General features: G+C 36.9%; 1 protein-coding gene across 1 annotated transcript in view; it reads left to right on the plus strand.

Annotated features, from left to right (window-relative positions):
* The window catches only part of wdr1 (WD repeat domain 1), a 46,274-nt gene that overhangs the window by 14,817 nt on the left and 15,634 nt on the right, over window positions 1–15,823 (plus strand). Inside the window, exons 6-10 of the mRNA XM_072253030.1 lie at window positions 4,554–4,631; window positions 8,072–8,152; window positions 9,060–9,293; window positions 12,990–13,082; window positions 14,456–14,607. Coding sequence (XP_072109131.1) covers window positions 4,554–4,631; window positions 8,072–8,152; window positions 9,060–9,293; window positions 12,990–13,082; window positions 14,456–14,607 — 638 coding nt within the window. The remainder of the gene's footprint in view (window positions 1–4,553; window positions 4,632–8,071; window positions 8,153–9,059; window positions 9,294–12,989; window positions 13,083–14,455; window positions 14,608–15,823) is intronic.

Here is a 15,823-nt window from a genome sequence, read left to right on the forward strand (position 1 = left end):
ACTTTTGCTCAGAGGGTGAAACATGCTCCTAGTACAAGTGGTGCATGAGAGCTCAATAGCTACATGGATAGGAGTGGTATAATATTCTGCAAAGTCCCAACCTATTCTTGCTCCAGCATTGCACTCCAACTTTTGAATGATATTAAATTGTTGCTGCCCAAACACCAAAAGAGGTCCTTTTTAAGATGTGAAAGAAATGTTTCTGCTTTGCTTTGTAGTTAGTCCTCTACTTCGTGGAGCATTCAACTTCGGATTATGAAATTAGCAGAGTGGTTGGTTTCGTTGTATAATGGCTAATAGAGTAGCAATGCCTGCATCCTACATCTCAAACATGGTCAGACTGAAGTGACGCTCAGGCCCTAATTCGTGGTCAGTAGCTTCTATCAGTTCCCAGTAAGTGAGCACAATTGACATTCGGCATACAAATAACATGGAGGTGTGGGTAATCCTGTTGTTACAAATTACTGTACCATTGGAGAACTTATTTACAAAAGCTACCCTCTGATCTTGGCGTCAGAAATCAGACATAGACTTAGGAAAACTTGGCATTCTTTGCTAGCCTCAGTGGATGATTAAACAGTTACAACAACAGACATGTTTTCTTTCTGCATTAAATAGAATATGTACACATAACTGTTACGTAGCTGGTCTTCGTATCTGTACATGATCAGAACATTTCCAGCAACAGACTGCAGTCTGTGTCATGGGTTTGAACGCTTTCTCAAGTTAATGCTAGACAACAACTATCACTTTTCCTTTGTGTATCCTGTTTGTTATTTCCTCAAATAATTCCAACATATTTGTCAGGCAAGATATTCCCTTAAGGGAACCATGTTGACTTTGGTCATTTTTATCATATGCCTCCAAGTACCCTGATCCTTAACAATCAACTTCAGCATCTTCCCAGCCACTGAGGTCAGGCTAAAGGGCCGATAATTTCCTTTCTTCTATCTCTTTCCCTTCTCAGAGTTGAGTGACATTTGCAGTTTTCCAGTCCTTTGGAACCATGTTGGGGTTTGGAGTTTCTTGACAGATCATTACTAATAGCTCCAAAATCTCTTCTGCCACCTCTTTCAGAACCCTGGGGTGTACACCATCTGGTCCAGGTGACTTGTCTACCTTCAGACTTTTCAGTTTCTCAAGAACCTTCCCTGTAGTAAAGGCAACCCAGTCGCTGCGACTCTCCCCAGTAGATTGTCCTCTTCAACAGTATCCAAAGCAGTATGCTTATTATTGAGGGGCATAGCCACAGAGGTACTCTGCACTGGCTGCCTGTTTCCTTTCCATCTCCTGAGAGTAAACCAGGTACCTGTCTCCTGCAACTTGGGTGATAAATAGGAACTACAGAGAGGTAGTCACCCCTGTTTTCCATATGAGCCGAAGGTCATCGAGCTGCAGCTTCGGTTCCTTAACATGGTCTCTAAGGAGCTGCACTTGGTACAGATGTGGTTATCCAGGAGCCTGGCGATCTCCCAGAGTTCCCACATCTCATGCAAAAAAAACATAACACAGCCCTTGAAGTCATTCTCACTGCACTAGCTGCTGAAGAAGAAGAAACTTGCCTTGCCCATGCCTGTTGAGCTAAAGCCTCTCCACTTGTTCCTGCCTTATTTTTATTTTCCCTTGCTAATGAAATGTGATAGTGTTGAATTGCAGGGTGTTGTACTTTTGGTCAATTATAGAGCTGCCCATTCAATCAGCTGGTTCACACTGGTGGATCTATCATGCGCTGAAGGCTTTGAATACTTTGAATTAAATTTGAATGGCTTTCCCAAATGTTGAGAGTTTAAACAAAACTCCATATGGTTTCGGCCCCATTCAAAGCATCAGAGTTCCATTGTAAGAAACCCCAGCAGGGATGATCAGTAATAGAAAAGTGAAAAAATTAGGGTTAAAATTGTGCCTGACAATTGTCAAAATTTGTATGATCAAACATTCTTTGCAAAATTTGAAATGAATGAAAAGTGCATGTGAATCATAATGCTAACCATGAACACACCAGAAGTGGAGAATGAATCTGTCTGGAATACATCTGTATTACAATTATCTTCTGAGCCAAAATAGATAGGTTAACAGTGGGCTGAGTCAGAAAGCCATATCATGTGCCTGACTGTAGTTCTTGAAGGTCTGAGTATTAGTACCTTTTTAAGAAGATTGTGGTAACAGAAACTGATACAAAGACTTGCAGTATTGAAAGGCTTGTCATATGAGGAGGCCTCTGGGCCTCTACTCACTGGTATTCAGAAGAATGAGGGATGACTTCATTGAATGTTGCACAGCCTCGATGGATTGGATGTGGAGAGGATGGTGTATGGTAGGGGAGCCTAAGATCAGAGGATACAGCTCAGAATAGAGGGGCATCTGTTTAAAACAGAGATGAGGAGGAACCTCTTTGGCCAGAGAGTGATGATTCTGTGGAACTCATTGCCAAAGATGGCTGTTGAGGCCAAGCCATTGGGTATATTTAAGGCAGAAGTTGATGGATTCTTGATTAGTCGTAAAGGTAAATGGGCAGAAGGCAGGAGATTGAGGCTGAGAGGGAAATTGGATCAGCCATGATATAGTGGAGCAGACTCGATGGGCCAAATGGCCTAATTCTGCTCTTGTATCTTATTCTCATAAAAGAGTTAACTATATTTGAGTACAAGTGACATATTATGATGTACTTCTGATCACTATGGTTCAGCTATGATCACTTTGTGTTAAAATATACTTTTGTTCCAAAAAAGATACTGTGCCTCTGCTGCTGCAAGTGGGGTTTTCATTGCACCTTTGCACAATGTACTCGTGCACATGAAAATAAACTCAACTTTAGTAAATAATATTCCATCTTTGATTAGCAAGGAGATAAGTATAGACTGGACTTGTCAGTACATTTAATAGTGTTCAACTACAACAGGCCTTTCCATAACTATGAGGAAATTCTTAGCTACTGGCATGGTGAATATGCAAGTAAAATTCAAGTTTAGTTCAAATTCTAGACCACTAATTAAAAGGCTACCCATTAGATAGATGTTTCTTGTCCTGCTTCCCAGTTTTTTTTCCCAAGCCAGCTTGGTTAGATTCCTTCAAATAAAACTGGAATTTCCTCTGGCAGCTGATTACCAGCTTTTGAAATTCATATTGGAGAAAGCCATCCTGTTTCCTTGGAACACACACAAAATGCTGGAGGAACTCAGCAGGCCAGGCAATATCTATGAAGAAAAAAGTACAGTCAATGTTTCGGGCTAAAACCCTTTGGCAGGACCACTTTGTGTGTGTGCTTGGATTTCAAATCCAAATTTTATCTGTTTGTTTCCTTGGATTTTTATTCTTGGATTATACAAAATCTTGGCTTTGAAACCCCAGTTGATAGAAATTGGCAAAAAAACGCCAGTTGACTGAGTCGAGGAGCTGTTCTACTGACATTGGCAGCTTTTGAAAATAAAAGAATGACCATTCAGGAAATGAAAAATTCTCCAAAAGCAATTTTCTAGGGAACTGAACCTCATTTGGCTATTGGCCTCATGACTCGCCCAAAACATATAGCAGCTAGTGTATCTTGAGTATTTGGCTAATTAAGCAGTTTTGTTTTTCTTTTGAGGCAAAGAACTTGTTGCTGGGGGGGGGGGCGGGGGGGGGAGTTAAACTCAGTATTTGTGGAGGTAAAATAGTTGTCAACATTTTGGGTTGAGGCCCTGTATCAGGACTATGAAATAGTCAGCTATGCTTTGTGTTAAAATGAGAGTTGGGTTTTTGATTATATAACTTTAAATGCTTTCACTGAAGTTTTTGTTTCGATGCATTAATAGCAAATTTGTGGGTATAGGCAGCATTACTAAGGCTTCGCTTATCTCTAGTTTCTGATGAAGTAGCCTATATTTGCTGCATTTCTCTGAAGTTGATGCTTGAGATGCTACTAAAAACTTTGGTCACTTAAATACTGCCTTGATCCCTTTCCTGATGGCCAAATGCAAACCAAAACACTTGACCTTTTGGACAGTCTGCTGCTGACTTCAATCTCTGTAAAATAACCAGTTCATTAGGCTAATTTGCCTTATTACCTGACCATCTTCAATTTTAACATTTTTATTCCATTAAGTTGCTCTGATCTGTCCCTTGTATCTAAAATAATGCAATTCCCTTTGTTTATAGTTTTGCACATCTGTGACTTTCATTACTTCAATTTTGGCCGTGCCCCATTTTTAATTTGGGGCACATATTCTGGGTTTCCCTTGTCTTCATGTATATTAATTAATCCACCAATCTGCATGTCTTTGGGACATGGGAGGAAACTGTAGCAACGAGAGTAAATCTGTGTGGTCACAGAACGTGCAGACTCAACTTGACTGCATTGGATGTCTGGATTTACAAACGTTTGTAATTCTCTCTTGAGCTGTGAAGCAGCAGCTCTACTGACTGGACCACCTCTGTGCTACTTGCTGTGTAGATTGTCTTACTGTCTGTTCTGTAATATTACAGAACATTTATTTGTCAATTTAATATCTTAAAACTTCATTTATAAAACAAGTGCTTTGTGTGTGCTAATTCTCTGGATTTTGATTCTGTTGTAGAGCCACTCAAAGTTCATAAACTGTGTGCGATACTCTCCTAAGGGAAAATTGTTTGCTTCTGCTGGTGCAGATGGGAAGGTCAGAGCCTTTATTTGTTAATTATCTGATTTGACTTTGTTTGTGACTTGCAACCTCTTTTTTCCAGGTTGAAATTTCAGTTTTGTGCTCCTTCATGTTCTGACTGCATGCTGAGGCAACTTGTGCTTGATGAAATTACACAGTCACTCAAGACTGTCAATATCTATTAGCAATTTTTGCTTTAAAAAAATCTTTATGAATTATATTCTAATTTATTTAAAGTTAAATTATTTAACTTTAGCCTCCTTTGCTAAGGAAAGTAAGTTGATCTTTTACTGTAATGAGAAGTGCTCCTTTAATTTGAATAAAGCTTGAGAGAAAGCTATATTAAATGTGAATTATTTGTCATTGACATCAAAGAAATGAGTTGTTTTATGGTGCAAAAAGCTTGAAAAATTTAAGTTTCGAAACTATCAAGTTAAATAGTCAGTATAACATCTGCACATATATGTTAACATTTATATTGCCATGCAGTTTTCCCAATGTTGGATATATGGTATTAAAAGTGGGTAGTGTTGTGATTACAAAATTTATCCTGTAACTGGTATCTTTGTCATTGTAGAGATAAAACTGCTTATGACTAGTAGATCAATGTAATATTAAGATCACAATTCCAATTTCAAAGCCTTATTTCAGATGTTGTGTTTTATTTTATTGGCTTATAAGCATTGATTCTAATAAGTGTTTAAAACATTATTTCAAAATTAAAATTAATAGGAAAATACAATAATTTTGTACACCTTGAAATCTAATCCAATCTAAAACCATAGCATAACTTTAAGTAATCACTTGTAGTTATGTTGTGTATTTTAGATCCATAAATTTTCTATGGCTGCTTATTTAAGTGTATATTCGCCATAAGGAATGCCATTGAATATGCTTGGCATCAGCTTCAAATTGGCACTTCATCAGTTTAAATATGCAAAAAGGCACCTGAAGCTTTTGCAAAATATGCTAGAAAATTAATCCATCTGAGCTCTGTATGGTTTTATCAGTTGGAAACTACTTGAGAAATGATAAGGAAAATAGTAGCGTGGATTCTGGTTAATTGGGGCAACTCTTAAAGAACAAAACCCTAATCAAGAAAATAGTCAGGATTCTCTTTACTTATTTTGGACACTATACCACATAATTGGGACATGAGTGTTGCTGTACAGTTTCTAACTAGCGCCAGTCCCATCACTACACTACACTGTGCTTTGAGCGAACAGTTTTTAAATGGTTATCTGGATGTGTTTGTGTTCAAAAAACAGTGTCACTAATAGTTGAGAAATAAGCAGTGAGACAATTGAGAACTGTTTTGCTCACTAGTGTTTTAAGCATTTGGGCTTGCAGATGCCAGAAACAGACTGGAGTGTAAATGAAACTGCTTCATTAATTCAACCAGTTAGAAGCTACAAAGAATTTGTAGGTGTCAACAATTATCTCGAATGTTACAATGAAAATGAAGATTTTGAGGATGCAATTGTAGAAAGCACAGTATGAAGGCAGTCCATTATCTGCACTAAGTGTCTGCACTGATTTTGTTTATTTAGTCAAAAGAATATGGCAGCATACACTGGATGAATTCTCTGATAACTATTAGGATTAATACACGATTTTATAGTACTGTTGTAGTATTGGTAATGTTCCAATTTGTTCTGTATTTCATTTGAATACATAACGATTGTTAAACTGAGTAACGCGTTTTCATTTTTTTAATACCTTTTTAAACTTTTTATGGACCAGCTGCTTGGAGTTAAAATATTGTGGTTCCAATGTATCCCAATTAACAAGAATCTATTGTACTAATTTTCTCACAACCTTAAGTTTCCAATTTTTTAAATTAAATTTGAAGGTACTCATAGCAGCATTTAGTGTGGAGCAAAGTCTGATACAAGTTTTGAAAAGATCATTGAATTTTAGGAACAGCCACATGCTTAACTTGTTGGAAAATAGACCAGGAGGTTTCGCAGGAAATGTAGCTTTCAGTCATCAACAATAAAAGGTTAAAGATGTAAGTTTTAAAGGAGTACCTCAAATATGAAAAATGGATGAGTAATAGAAAGATTGAAGAAAGGAATTCCCAAGCTTAGTCTTGGGAGCTGAATCATGGCTGCCAGAGATGCAACATTTGAATTCACAGTTAATCAACAGGCCAGAGCTTGGAGTGCAAAACATTCAGCAATTATTAGAGCTATCAAGGGAAAGGACTATTTAAGAAGTTGATATGGAAGCCAGTGCAGGTTGTCAAGCACTGGTAATGGTTCTGTTGGACATGAATGCAAGCTGGTATATGACTAGCGAATGTTAATTTCTACAGAATCTGTGAAGAGGCACTGTGCATTGGAACTGTCAATACTCATGGTAACAAAGATCTGAGTGAAGGTTCCGAATTCTAATAAACTGATGCGTGAGCTAAGTTGGGAGATACTTATTTTGTATTTTAGAATTAGCAATGCTGATAGTTGTAGTGTATGATCATCAAGTTTGTCTTTGCCAAATCTATGTCAGTGTTTCACACTGTCTAGTTCAGGTGTTGTTATTTATCAGGCAGGAGGAAGGAAGGTATCAGTAGCAAGCAAACATAGTTCCTTTGTGTATGGAAGATGGTTCTTCTACAATTTGCCATTATTTAATTGAATTAAATTTTTACTCTTTTTTTTGTCAGATCTGCATTTTTGACACTAGAAACTGAAAAGTGAGATTTGGTTTTTGGGTAAATTTGGCAATCATTTTCAAGCATTGGAAGTTGTCGATCAATAACAATGAGAAGCTAATGTTAAGGATGAAGAATAATACTTAAGTACACTAAAAACTATAGTATGGATATGGGAACTAGTGTAGACATTTTTTGATTATTTCTAATTATGACCAAAATGAAGCCAATATGTTGGGTCACAGCTGATTGGTAGTTGGAAATACATGAACTCGAGATTTTACAGATGCTGGAAATCCAGATCGATGCATACAAACTGAGACAGGAACTCAGAAGGTCAGGTAGCATTCTATGGAAATGAATAAGCAGTCAACAATTCAGGCCAGGACCCTTCATCAGAACTGGAAATGAAGGGGGAAGATGCTAGAATAAGGTGGGGTGTAGAGGGGTAGGAGGACAAGCCAGAAAGTGATAAGTGAAGCCAGGTGATGGGGGAGGCACTTGGAAGCTGGGAAGTGATAGGTGTGAAAGGTAAAGGGCTGGATAATAATGACCGTCATGACATTATTCTAGTTTTACAGGTGCTGCTCTTAGATAATGTCAGCTTTTTTGGGAATCTTCCTCAGGGCTAGAAACACTGTTCATTTCTGTAAAAGAGAGGATTTTTGGGGGTTTGTTTCTTTCACCATTATGTTTAAATGGTTCATTTGTTGTCTTTTGCTGCAGAGTCTTGTATTAAAGGAATCAGCATGTTATATTCTATTTTATGAAATAATTATTATCTGCCTGTAATTTCAAATAGATTTTTCTCTATGATGGGAAAGATGCAACTCAGTTAAGTTCTCTTGGACAAGATGAAGCCCACAGTGGAGGTATATATGCTGTAAGTATTTTCTTTTCATGGTAACATTGTTTTAACTTTTACTCGTTACATGAGAATATCCAGCTTTTGCTGATAGGCACATACCTCTACCTGGACTGAATTTTTTTTCTTAAAATCCAACTTTTATATATCCAACACAGACAGACAGACACACACACACACACACACACACACACTTTGTCATTTGGAAATGTCTTTTTTCCCATTTTTCTGTTTGTTACTTGGCATTTACAATACAGCAGCTACTTTATAAATTCACATAAATTTTCCAAAAAGTGCCAATGGCCGGATGATCAGTTTTTGTTGGCCAAGAGCATAAAGGTAGATCCACACAGTCTTCTACAGGAACTCAACAGGTGGAGGAGCATCAATGGGAGAAAATGATTGATGCTCTAGGTCTTGCACCACTCAGTCCATTGTTCAGTTCAGAATCCTTTCTTGTCACTGCCCTTTTCTCTATGCTGGCTATTTCTCCTCTCCGCTCTCAATCCTGGCAGCAGGATATAAACCTGAAATACTAACACTGGTTGGGTTGGCCACTAGTTCCTCCAGTAGACTGTGTTGATCCAGATACCAGTATCTAAAGTCTCTTGTGTCGTCAGAGATGGCTCTCCTGTCCCTTGGAATTGATACCATTGGATATTAAGAGTACATTGAAAGAGCAAACGGGACCTAGATGACAACACTTTCTTCATTCTCTATTTACAAGACCAGTCTAGGTTTTTAAGATGGACCATGAATTTCAAATTCATTGCCCCATAATGATGTTTTCACTTACTAAAGTATTCTGCAAGCTTGAACCATGCGGTAACTCGGTTTAGAAGTTACTGGAAAGCTATCAGTAAGTTGACATACTAACTCATTTATGTGCCATATTTTAATGTTTGTGTTTTATTGCAATCAACAGATTAGTTGGAGTGATGATGAAAGATATCTCCTTTCTGCCTCTGGTGATAAGACTGTTAAACTATGGGATGTTGAAACCAATACTGCAGTGACAACATTTAACATGGGATCTGATATACTGGACCAACAATTGGGCTGCTTGTGGCACCCAAAATATCTGCTGAGCATTTCACTTTCTGGATATATCAACTATCTGGATAAAGATAATCCCAACAAGCCTCTCCGTGTTATCAAGGTATTTGTGCATTGTCAATTTCATTCACGGATGCAGTGTTTTCGTGTCATACGTCAATCAGGAAGCAAGTTATCTAAAAAATAGTCTGTCATTCAAACTTTGACAAAATATAATTTGAAATTAAAGTTCAATCTGGATGTCATTAGAAAAATTACACTAAGGTGTGAAATACTAAAAAGATAGTTTTCTAAATTATCAGGTTTTCCATGTTAAAGGTCAATAATGTATGTTTTGGAAATATGGATTCCTAGTCCTCAAGAATCAGCAGTGACTGTCAGTGCCTCCTCGTGAAATTGCATACCTTACTAAGGATGGTGTTAATAAACATAACTGATAATTCATGAACTTGAGCGTAAAAAAGTAACGCTAGCTATATTCAGTTGCTGATGACCAACTTGGAAAACTGGGATGAAGTCAGATGGGAAAGTACCAATGCAGTAAGATTTTCTTAGAGGGGTGGAAATATTTATGAAATATAAAATATACTCTACCTTTCAATCTGAGTTATATACAAAAATGCTTTTGGCATAGTTTAAGAAAGTATAATCTTTTGTCTAAATAATGACATTTTATTGTTTTTTTTTCTTCCATCCTACTTTCTCTGTACTCCCTCTTTTAAAAGTTGACCCAACAACATAACGTTTTTGCTGCATTGTAATATTAGCTCTAGGGGTTCCACCTTCTCCACCACCCCCATCCCTAAACTGTGCAAACTGTTTCTCCCAATATTAACAGCAGAAAATTCTGGAAATATTCAGAAGATCACACTGCTTCTGTCAAGTGAAATGGACTTAATATGTTGAAAGTTCCCAGACCTAAAATTTTCTCCTTTTAACTAACTTGCTGAGTTTCCAGTGTTTTCTATTTTTATTCCAGATTTCCAGCAATATATTTTGATTTTCATTTTCCTACAATTTTATCTTTATAATGACAGTGCTGTGCACTGTTTTACCAGACAATCCCTGTTCCCAGCAGAGCTGTAGCAGCCATTGTACAAAGTGGACAGTTTGATCATTTTAATTGCATTGATCCCTCTGAGTACCAGTTCCTTGTTGACAGTTGTTTATCCTACATTTTGCATTAACATTGTCTTACCTAACTGTCTTGTAACTTCTACCATCCAGAGGAAGAATATTCTCAAAAGCTTGTTAGTTGTTGTAAATTAAAATGATGCCAAGCTCTGTGGAATCTGAAAGTGCAGTATCAGGGCAGCTTCTGCGAAAAGCTTTAGCATGTTGCTTATTTAAATGCGTATGTGATACTTCAAGTGGAAGAACAGCAAAAAAAAGGCAAAGGAATTATTCAGCTTTTTCTCTTCCTGTTTGATTTGGGTTTGCACTTTGCCTGTGCAATCTATGGTTTTAAGTTAGTAATGAGATAGCATTTTTTTGTTTTTGTTTTTAAAAGTGATTAAAAACAATGGTTGGCATTCTGCTTGTTTGTGCATTAAGCATTGTTTCCAAATTCTGGCTTGTTGAATTCAAATATGCCTGCAGTTCGTGTGTAGAATGGATCAGGCAGCAGTGGAAGTCAAAATGGGCTTTAATCTGAGTTTGGGACTTAGTAAGATGGTTATTTTCCTCTGGTTAGCATGCAGTCTATTTTATGTACAGATCAAATATTAAGAAATTCTAATCTAAGATTATCAAAACTCCAGATTATTTACATGTAATTTATGACATGCATGTCATTTTGTTTGCAAGTGATCTTCATGTGGCGGTTATGGTGGATTTTAACTAATTTTGTACTTTAGCTTGTCTTCTGTGAAATGATTTGTGCTTTAAATTATCTTCATGAAGAAACCCATCCTCTTAAGGTTCTGTTACTATTAATATGGTGAATATGATCAGAATTCTCTTGGGGTATAAAGATTGGAGAAACACTTAACCTTCAGCATAGGAATCATACCTCTAGTGCTAAAATAACTGTAATTGATATTGTTTCTTTATGTGCAGAAAGGCAAAATTTTCTGGATCTTATGAAAATGTTATTTACATTTTACTTTACATAAATCTACCAGAAGAGCACATGACATTTCATTTTATAGTAGTTGTAAGAGCCAATTATAAAGTTGAATTACAGTGGGATTAAATGTATGTCAGGTTTAGATACTTCATTAGCTCTGTCATTTGGTACGATTTTTTTTGTAGTTTGCCAATGTATCCTGAGAAACATGCTTGTGTGACCTTATCAATTGTAAAAAGTATCATGTACAGAGGTGCTTGAAACAATTTGAAAAGAGTTTATGCTGTAGGGGAAAATATGACTTTTAATGAGGGCACTAATAACAGGTTGCTATGTTGCACAATTAATAGCTTGATCCTCTCCACAGCGGGCTAAACTCCAAACACCTCTATAAACTGGCTAGGATATAAATATCTGGCTGGGGGTGTTGAATGAGGGCCATTAAAAATGTGCACATAACAAAAGAGGGAAGGGATAAGATTCATTTGTGTATGATGCGATCATGGGGTGATTTGTCTGTGCCAGGTTACTTTTATTTTGGTAGAATTACTATTCTCACGTTTAAAGTTTAATCTTTCATGGGTTTTCTCAATCTCTTATGGTATCAAAATGTCATTCTTTCTTGAGCTAAATTCACAAAAATGCACCTCCATATGAGTCCTCCCAGTTTACAAATGCATCTTATCTGCAGTGATAAATGGGGATAGAATTCCTGATTGTAGCACCTGGGTGGGAAAGGGGCATTTCTATGTTCCTTCTCTCCTCACCTGCACCACCCCTTGTGAGTGCAGCAATTTTTTTGGGGGGGGGGGGGAAATTGAGCCCAATAGAGCAGAAATGGGTTGCTCCCATACTGAGGCCAGCCAGTGGCTGCTTTACCCAGGCCCTGGTCACTCTCCCATCACAGCTGTTCATGTGATATTGGAGATCACACACTGGGTTTTCTTTTGTTCCAACCAGAACAGTTATCATGAATAGAAACCTGTTGTAACTAGGTGACTTCAATTATATTTCCAACATAGAGGAAACAATAAGTCTTAAAGTTTGTGACAGTATAGAATCAGACTAAAGAGGACTGTAATCCATGTGTGCAAACTTGAATATATTGCACCTAGAGTCCAAGTTGAAACTCAAACACAGTATACAAAAGCAAACTGAACAGACCAAGACTGTCCCATTGCACACAACATCTCAATTAGCTTTTTCTTGGCAAATAAATAATTGCTGATAACAAATAAGCCCATGATTTTTTTTGAGTAGAATTTCATAGTTTAAGGCACAAAAATTGTCTCTTTTATTAGAAGATTAGAATAGTTTGATTCAGTGATGTTTTCATATTTTTAGGGTTTAGATGTAGCGAAACAATTCCTTGATCCTTACAATTTCTGAAACTGTGCAGTGCCTGTGCTTGGTCTAAAATGCTGTCCTCCACAAAACTTGAATCATCACTGGAGCATTGACTTTGGTTTGGGTGCTTCAATAATATTTGTTTAACCTTTTAAAGACCATTGCCATGTTAGAAGTAGAAAATTCTTTGGAATTAATTAACCAGGGTATATGCGTTAACCTTTTGTGACAAGTTTGAAAGATTTTGTTGCGTTTGGCTTTTCTTTCATCTGTTTGACTTATCCTCAATTGTGTTGTTGGCCTGGGTTGCATACACAACCAGATTATTTTTGTATCTGCGCATCTGTATGTCCTAAGTTTTGATAATATTGTTTTATTTTATAGGGACACTCCAAGTCAATTCAGTCTTTGACTGTTCACACTGATGATGGGAAGCAATTTATTTACTCGGGCAGCCATGATGGTCATATAAATATCCTTTTATTTTGTTGTGGATATTTTGACTGGACTTCAGTCACATGCCAAAATATCTAACTGCATAGCTTAGAACATAGTGGATAAAAATAATTTGCCTATTTTATTTCATTCAATTCCATAAACTTTGTTTGGCTATAATGAATTAAGGTTTTTTTTGTAGATTCTCATTAAAGATTTTAATTTGTGTTATCCCCAAGTTGTTCTACCCAAATTTGCTGAGATTGAATTTGTTGTCGCTTATAAATATCATTTTGGTGATACTAGATTGTAGGAAGTGATTTTGATATTTAATAGTAATGAGAACCTATTTATTTAAGGAACTAGGTTTAAACAGTAATGTATTTGTTTCTGTCATCCTGTTTGGAATCATTTTCTTCATGCTGATATTTTCTGTAAAATGTGACTTGGGCAAAATATTTTATTTTCTTCGGTAACAATGCACTGTATTTTCAAATATGGCCATCTTAACTGCCTGAAATTGAAATATTGCTGCTTTATTTATGAAATGGAGTATATTTCATAAGAATTCTGCATGACCTCTTTTAAAGTATTTTATTTCATCAACCTTTTAAATCTCCTCTGATATAGGAACTTTAGGCCATTTTCAGCTTTGCTGTCAGTGAAGTAAGCTGTTATGTTTATTGCAAACATCTGTAAAACACTTCTATTAGTAAGTTGAATCAGAATGTTTTATTCAAGTTTCAAGTATTCATTATTTTGCTGTGTAAAGTCACTGATCATTCCTGAAACGTATTCAACAGGAGTAAAATCCAGCAGTCAATAGGACGTAATTGGAATTGGGTATTTAGTTACCATGCGTGTTTTCCTGTAGATTATTTAAAATAAATTTGATATTCATGCTACTTGTGATCATGAGCTATTTTGAAACCAATACAGAAATTATAAAGTATATTTAGTTAGGAAATTTAATGATATTGATTTGGTTAACAATTGACTCAATGCAACCATAAAAATTTGGGGCAAACATTTGGTTTGCACTGAGCCATGCACTAAAGCAGCAGTTGCCTTGTACAATTTTTCTCCGTGGGAATTTCCTGTAAAAACAGTCTTCTTCCCAACTTTTTGAAAGCAGCTTTTCAAAACTTGGCCATTAAACTTGGGTTGCAACCGATATTTATTTTCCATGAAGGGAAAGTTGAACAACAATGCAAAATATAATATTACTTTTTTGCACTTTTAGTTTTATGACTAATTCAAATCAAATAATTTAGTATTATTACAATGGGACCAGGTCAGAAACATTAGACCAAACTGGTCTTTCCTTGTTTAAAATGTGTGAAATAACAAAGGCTTTGAGTGTATTGGTGAAGTTTCTATTTTACCTTTCCTTGATTAATATGGTCTCACATTACTGGGATGCTCCATCTGGAGAGAATGATGGTTTTTCAGGGAAAGGCCATACCAATATGGTGTCATCTATGATGATCAATGATGCAGATGAACTTGTCAGTTGTGGTATGGATGATACTGTGCGTTACGCCAATTTGATCAAGAAAGAGCACAAGTAAGATATTTTCATTTCGTAATTCCATATTTTTCCTGGGGGAGCACAAACTGGCCTTTTGCAGTTATCTTGCACAAGATATCAACTTGTTGATAAGGACTAGATCCCACGTTGTGGGCTAGTCTAGACCTTTGACAACAACCAACATGGTAGGCAAGTCTGGAACATTAGATTACATGGAGTCCCAGGTGAGCTAGCCAAATGGTTACAAAATTGGCTTTGTGGGACTGGAAGGTTGTTTCTCAGATTGGAGGCCTGTGTACCACAGGAATCAGTGTTGGGTGCACCATTGTTCATCAGCTTTATTAATATATGAATGAATTGAATAAGAGTGTAGTTGGCATAGTAAGTTTGTGGAAGACACATTTGGTGGTAAGGTGGATAGTGATCTAAGATTACAACAGGATCTACATCAACTGGCATATTGGACCAAGGAGTATCATATGAAGCAACACACATCAAAGTTGCTGGTGAACGCAGCAGGCCAGGCAGCATCTGTAGGAAGAGGTGCAGTCGACGTTTCAGGCCGAGACCCTTCGTCAGGACTGCTGTGTTCACCAGCAACTTTGATGTGTGTTGCTTGAATTTCCAGCATCTGCAGAATTCCTGTTGTTAAAGTATTATATGAAATTTGGTTCAGATCTTGGCAAGATGCAAATTCAGTGAGTAAAATGAAGGCAGGGCTTGGATAGTAAATGGAGTTGCAGGTAAGTTGTTTCCTGAAAGTGATACCACAGGTGAACAGGATACCAAAGAAGATATTTCCTTGACATGCTTGTCTTCAGCCAGATCACTGAGCATAGGAGTTAAGATGTCATGTTGCAACTGTACAAACCAGTGATGAGATCATATTTGGATTAATGTGCAGTTTTGTCACCCAGCTTTTGGAAGGATGGTAATCAGTTGGAAAGGTGCAGAAATTTTTTTAAAAGGTTGTTACTGTCACTTGTTATAAGAAAAGTGTATATAGGCTAGACATTTTGTCCTGGAGCATACGTACTGTAGCAGGTTCAGAGGTGACCTTGGAAATATAGAAAATCATGAGGAGCATTGGTAAGATGAGTGTTTATTTTTATTGTATCCCATCTTCTTTTCTCCCCCCCCCCCACCCCCAGGGTAGGAGAGTTTAAAACTGAAGGACACAGGTTTAAAGTTCGAAGGGGAAGATTTTAAAGGAACCTGAGAGGGACCAGCTTTTTCAGAGGCTGATGGGTAC

Source organism: Mobula birostris, chromosome 3 (assembly GCF_030028105.1).
Source record: "Mobula birostris isolate sMobBir1 chromosome 3, sMobBir1.hap1, whole genome shotgun sequence".
Lineage (NCBI taxonomy): Eukaryota > Metazoa > Chordata > Chondrichthyes > Myliobatiformes > Myliobatidae > Mobula > Mobula birostris.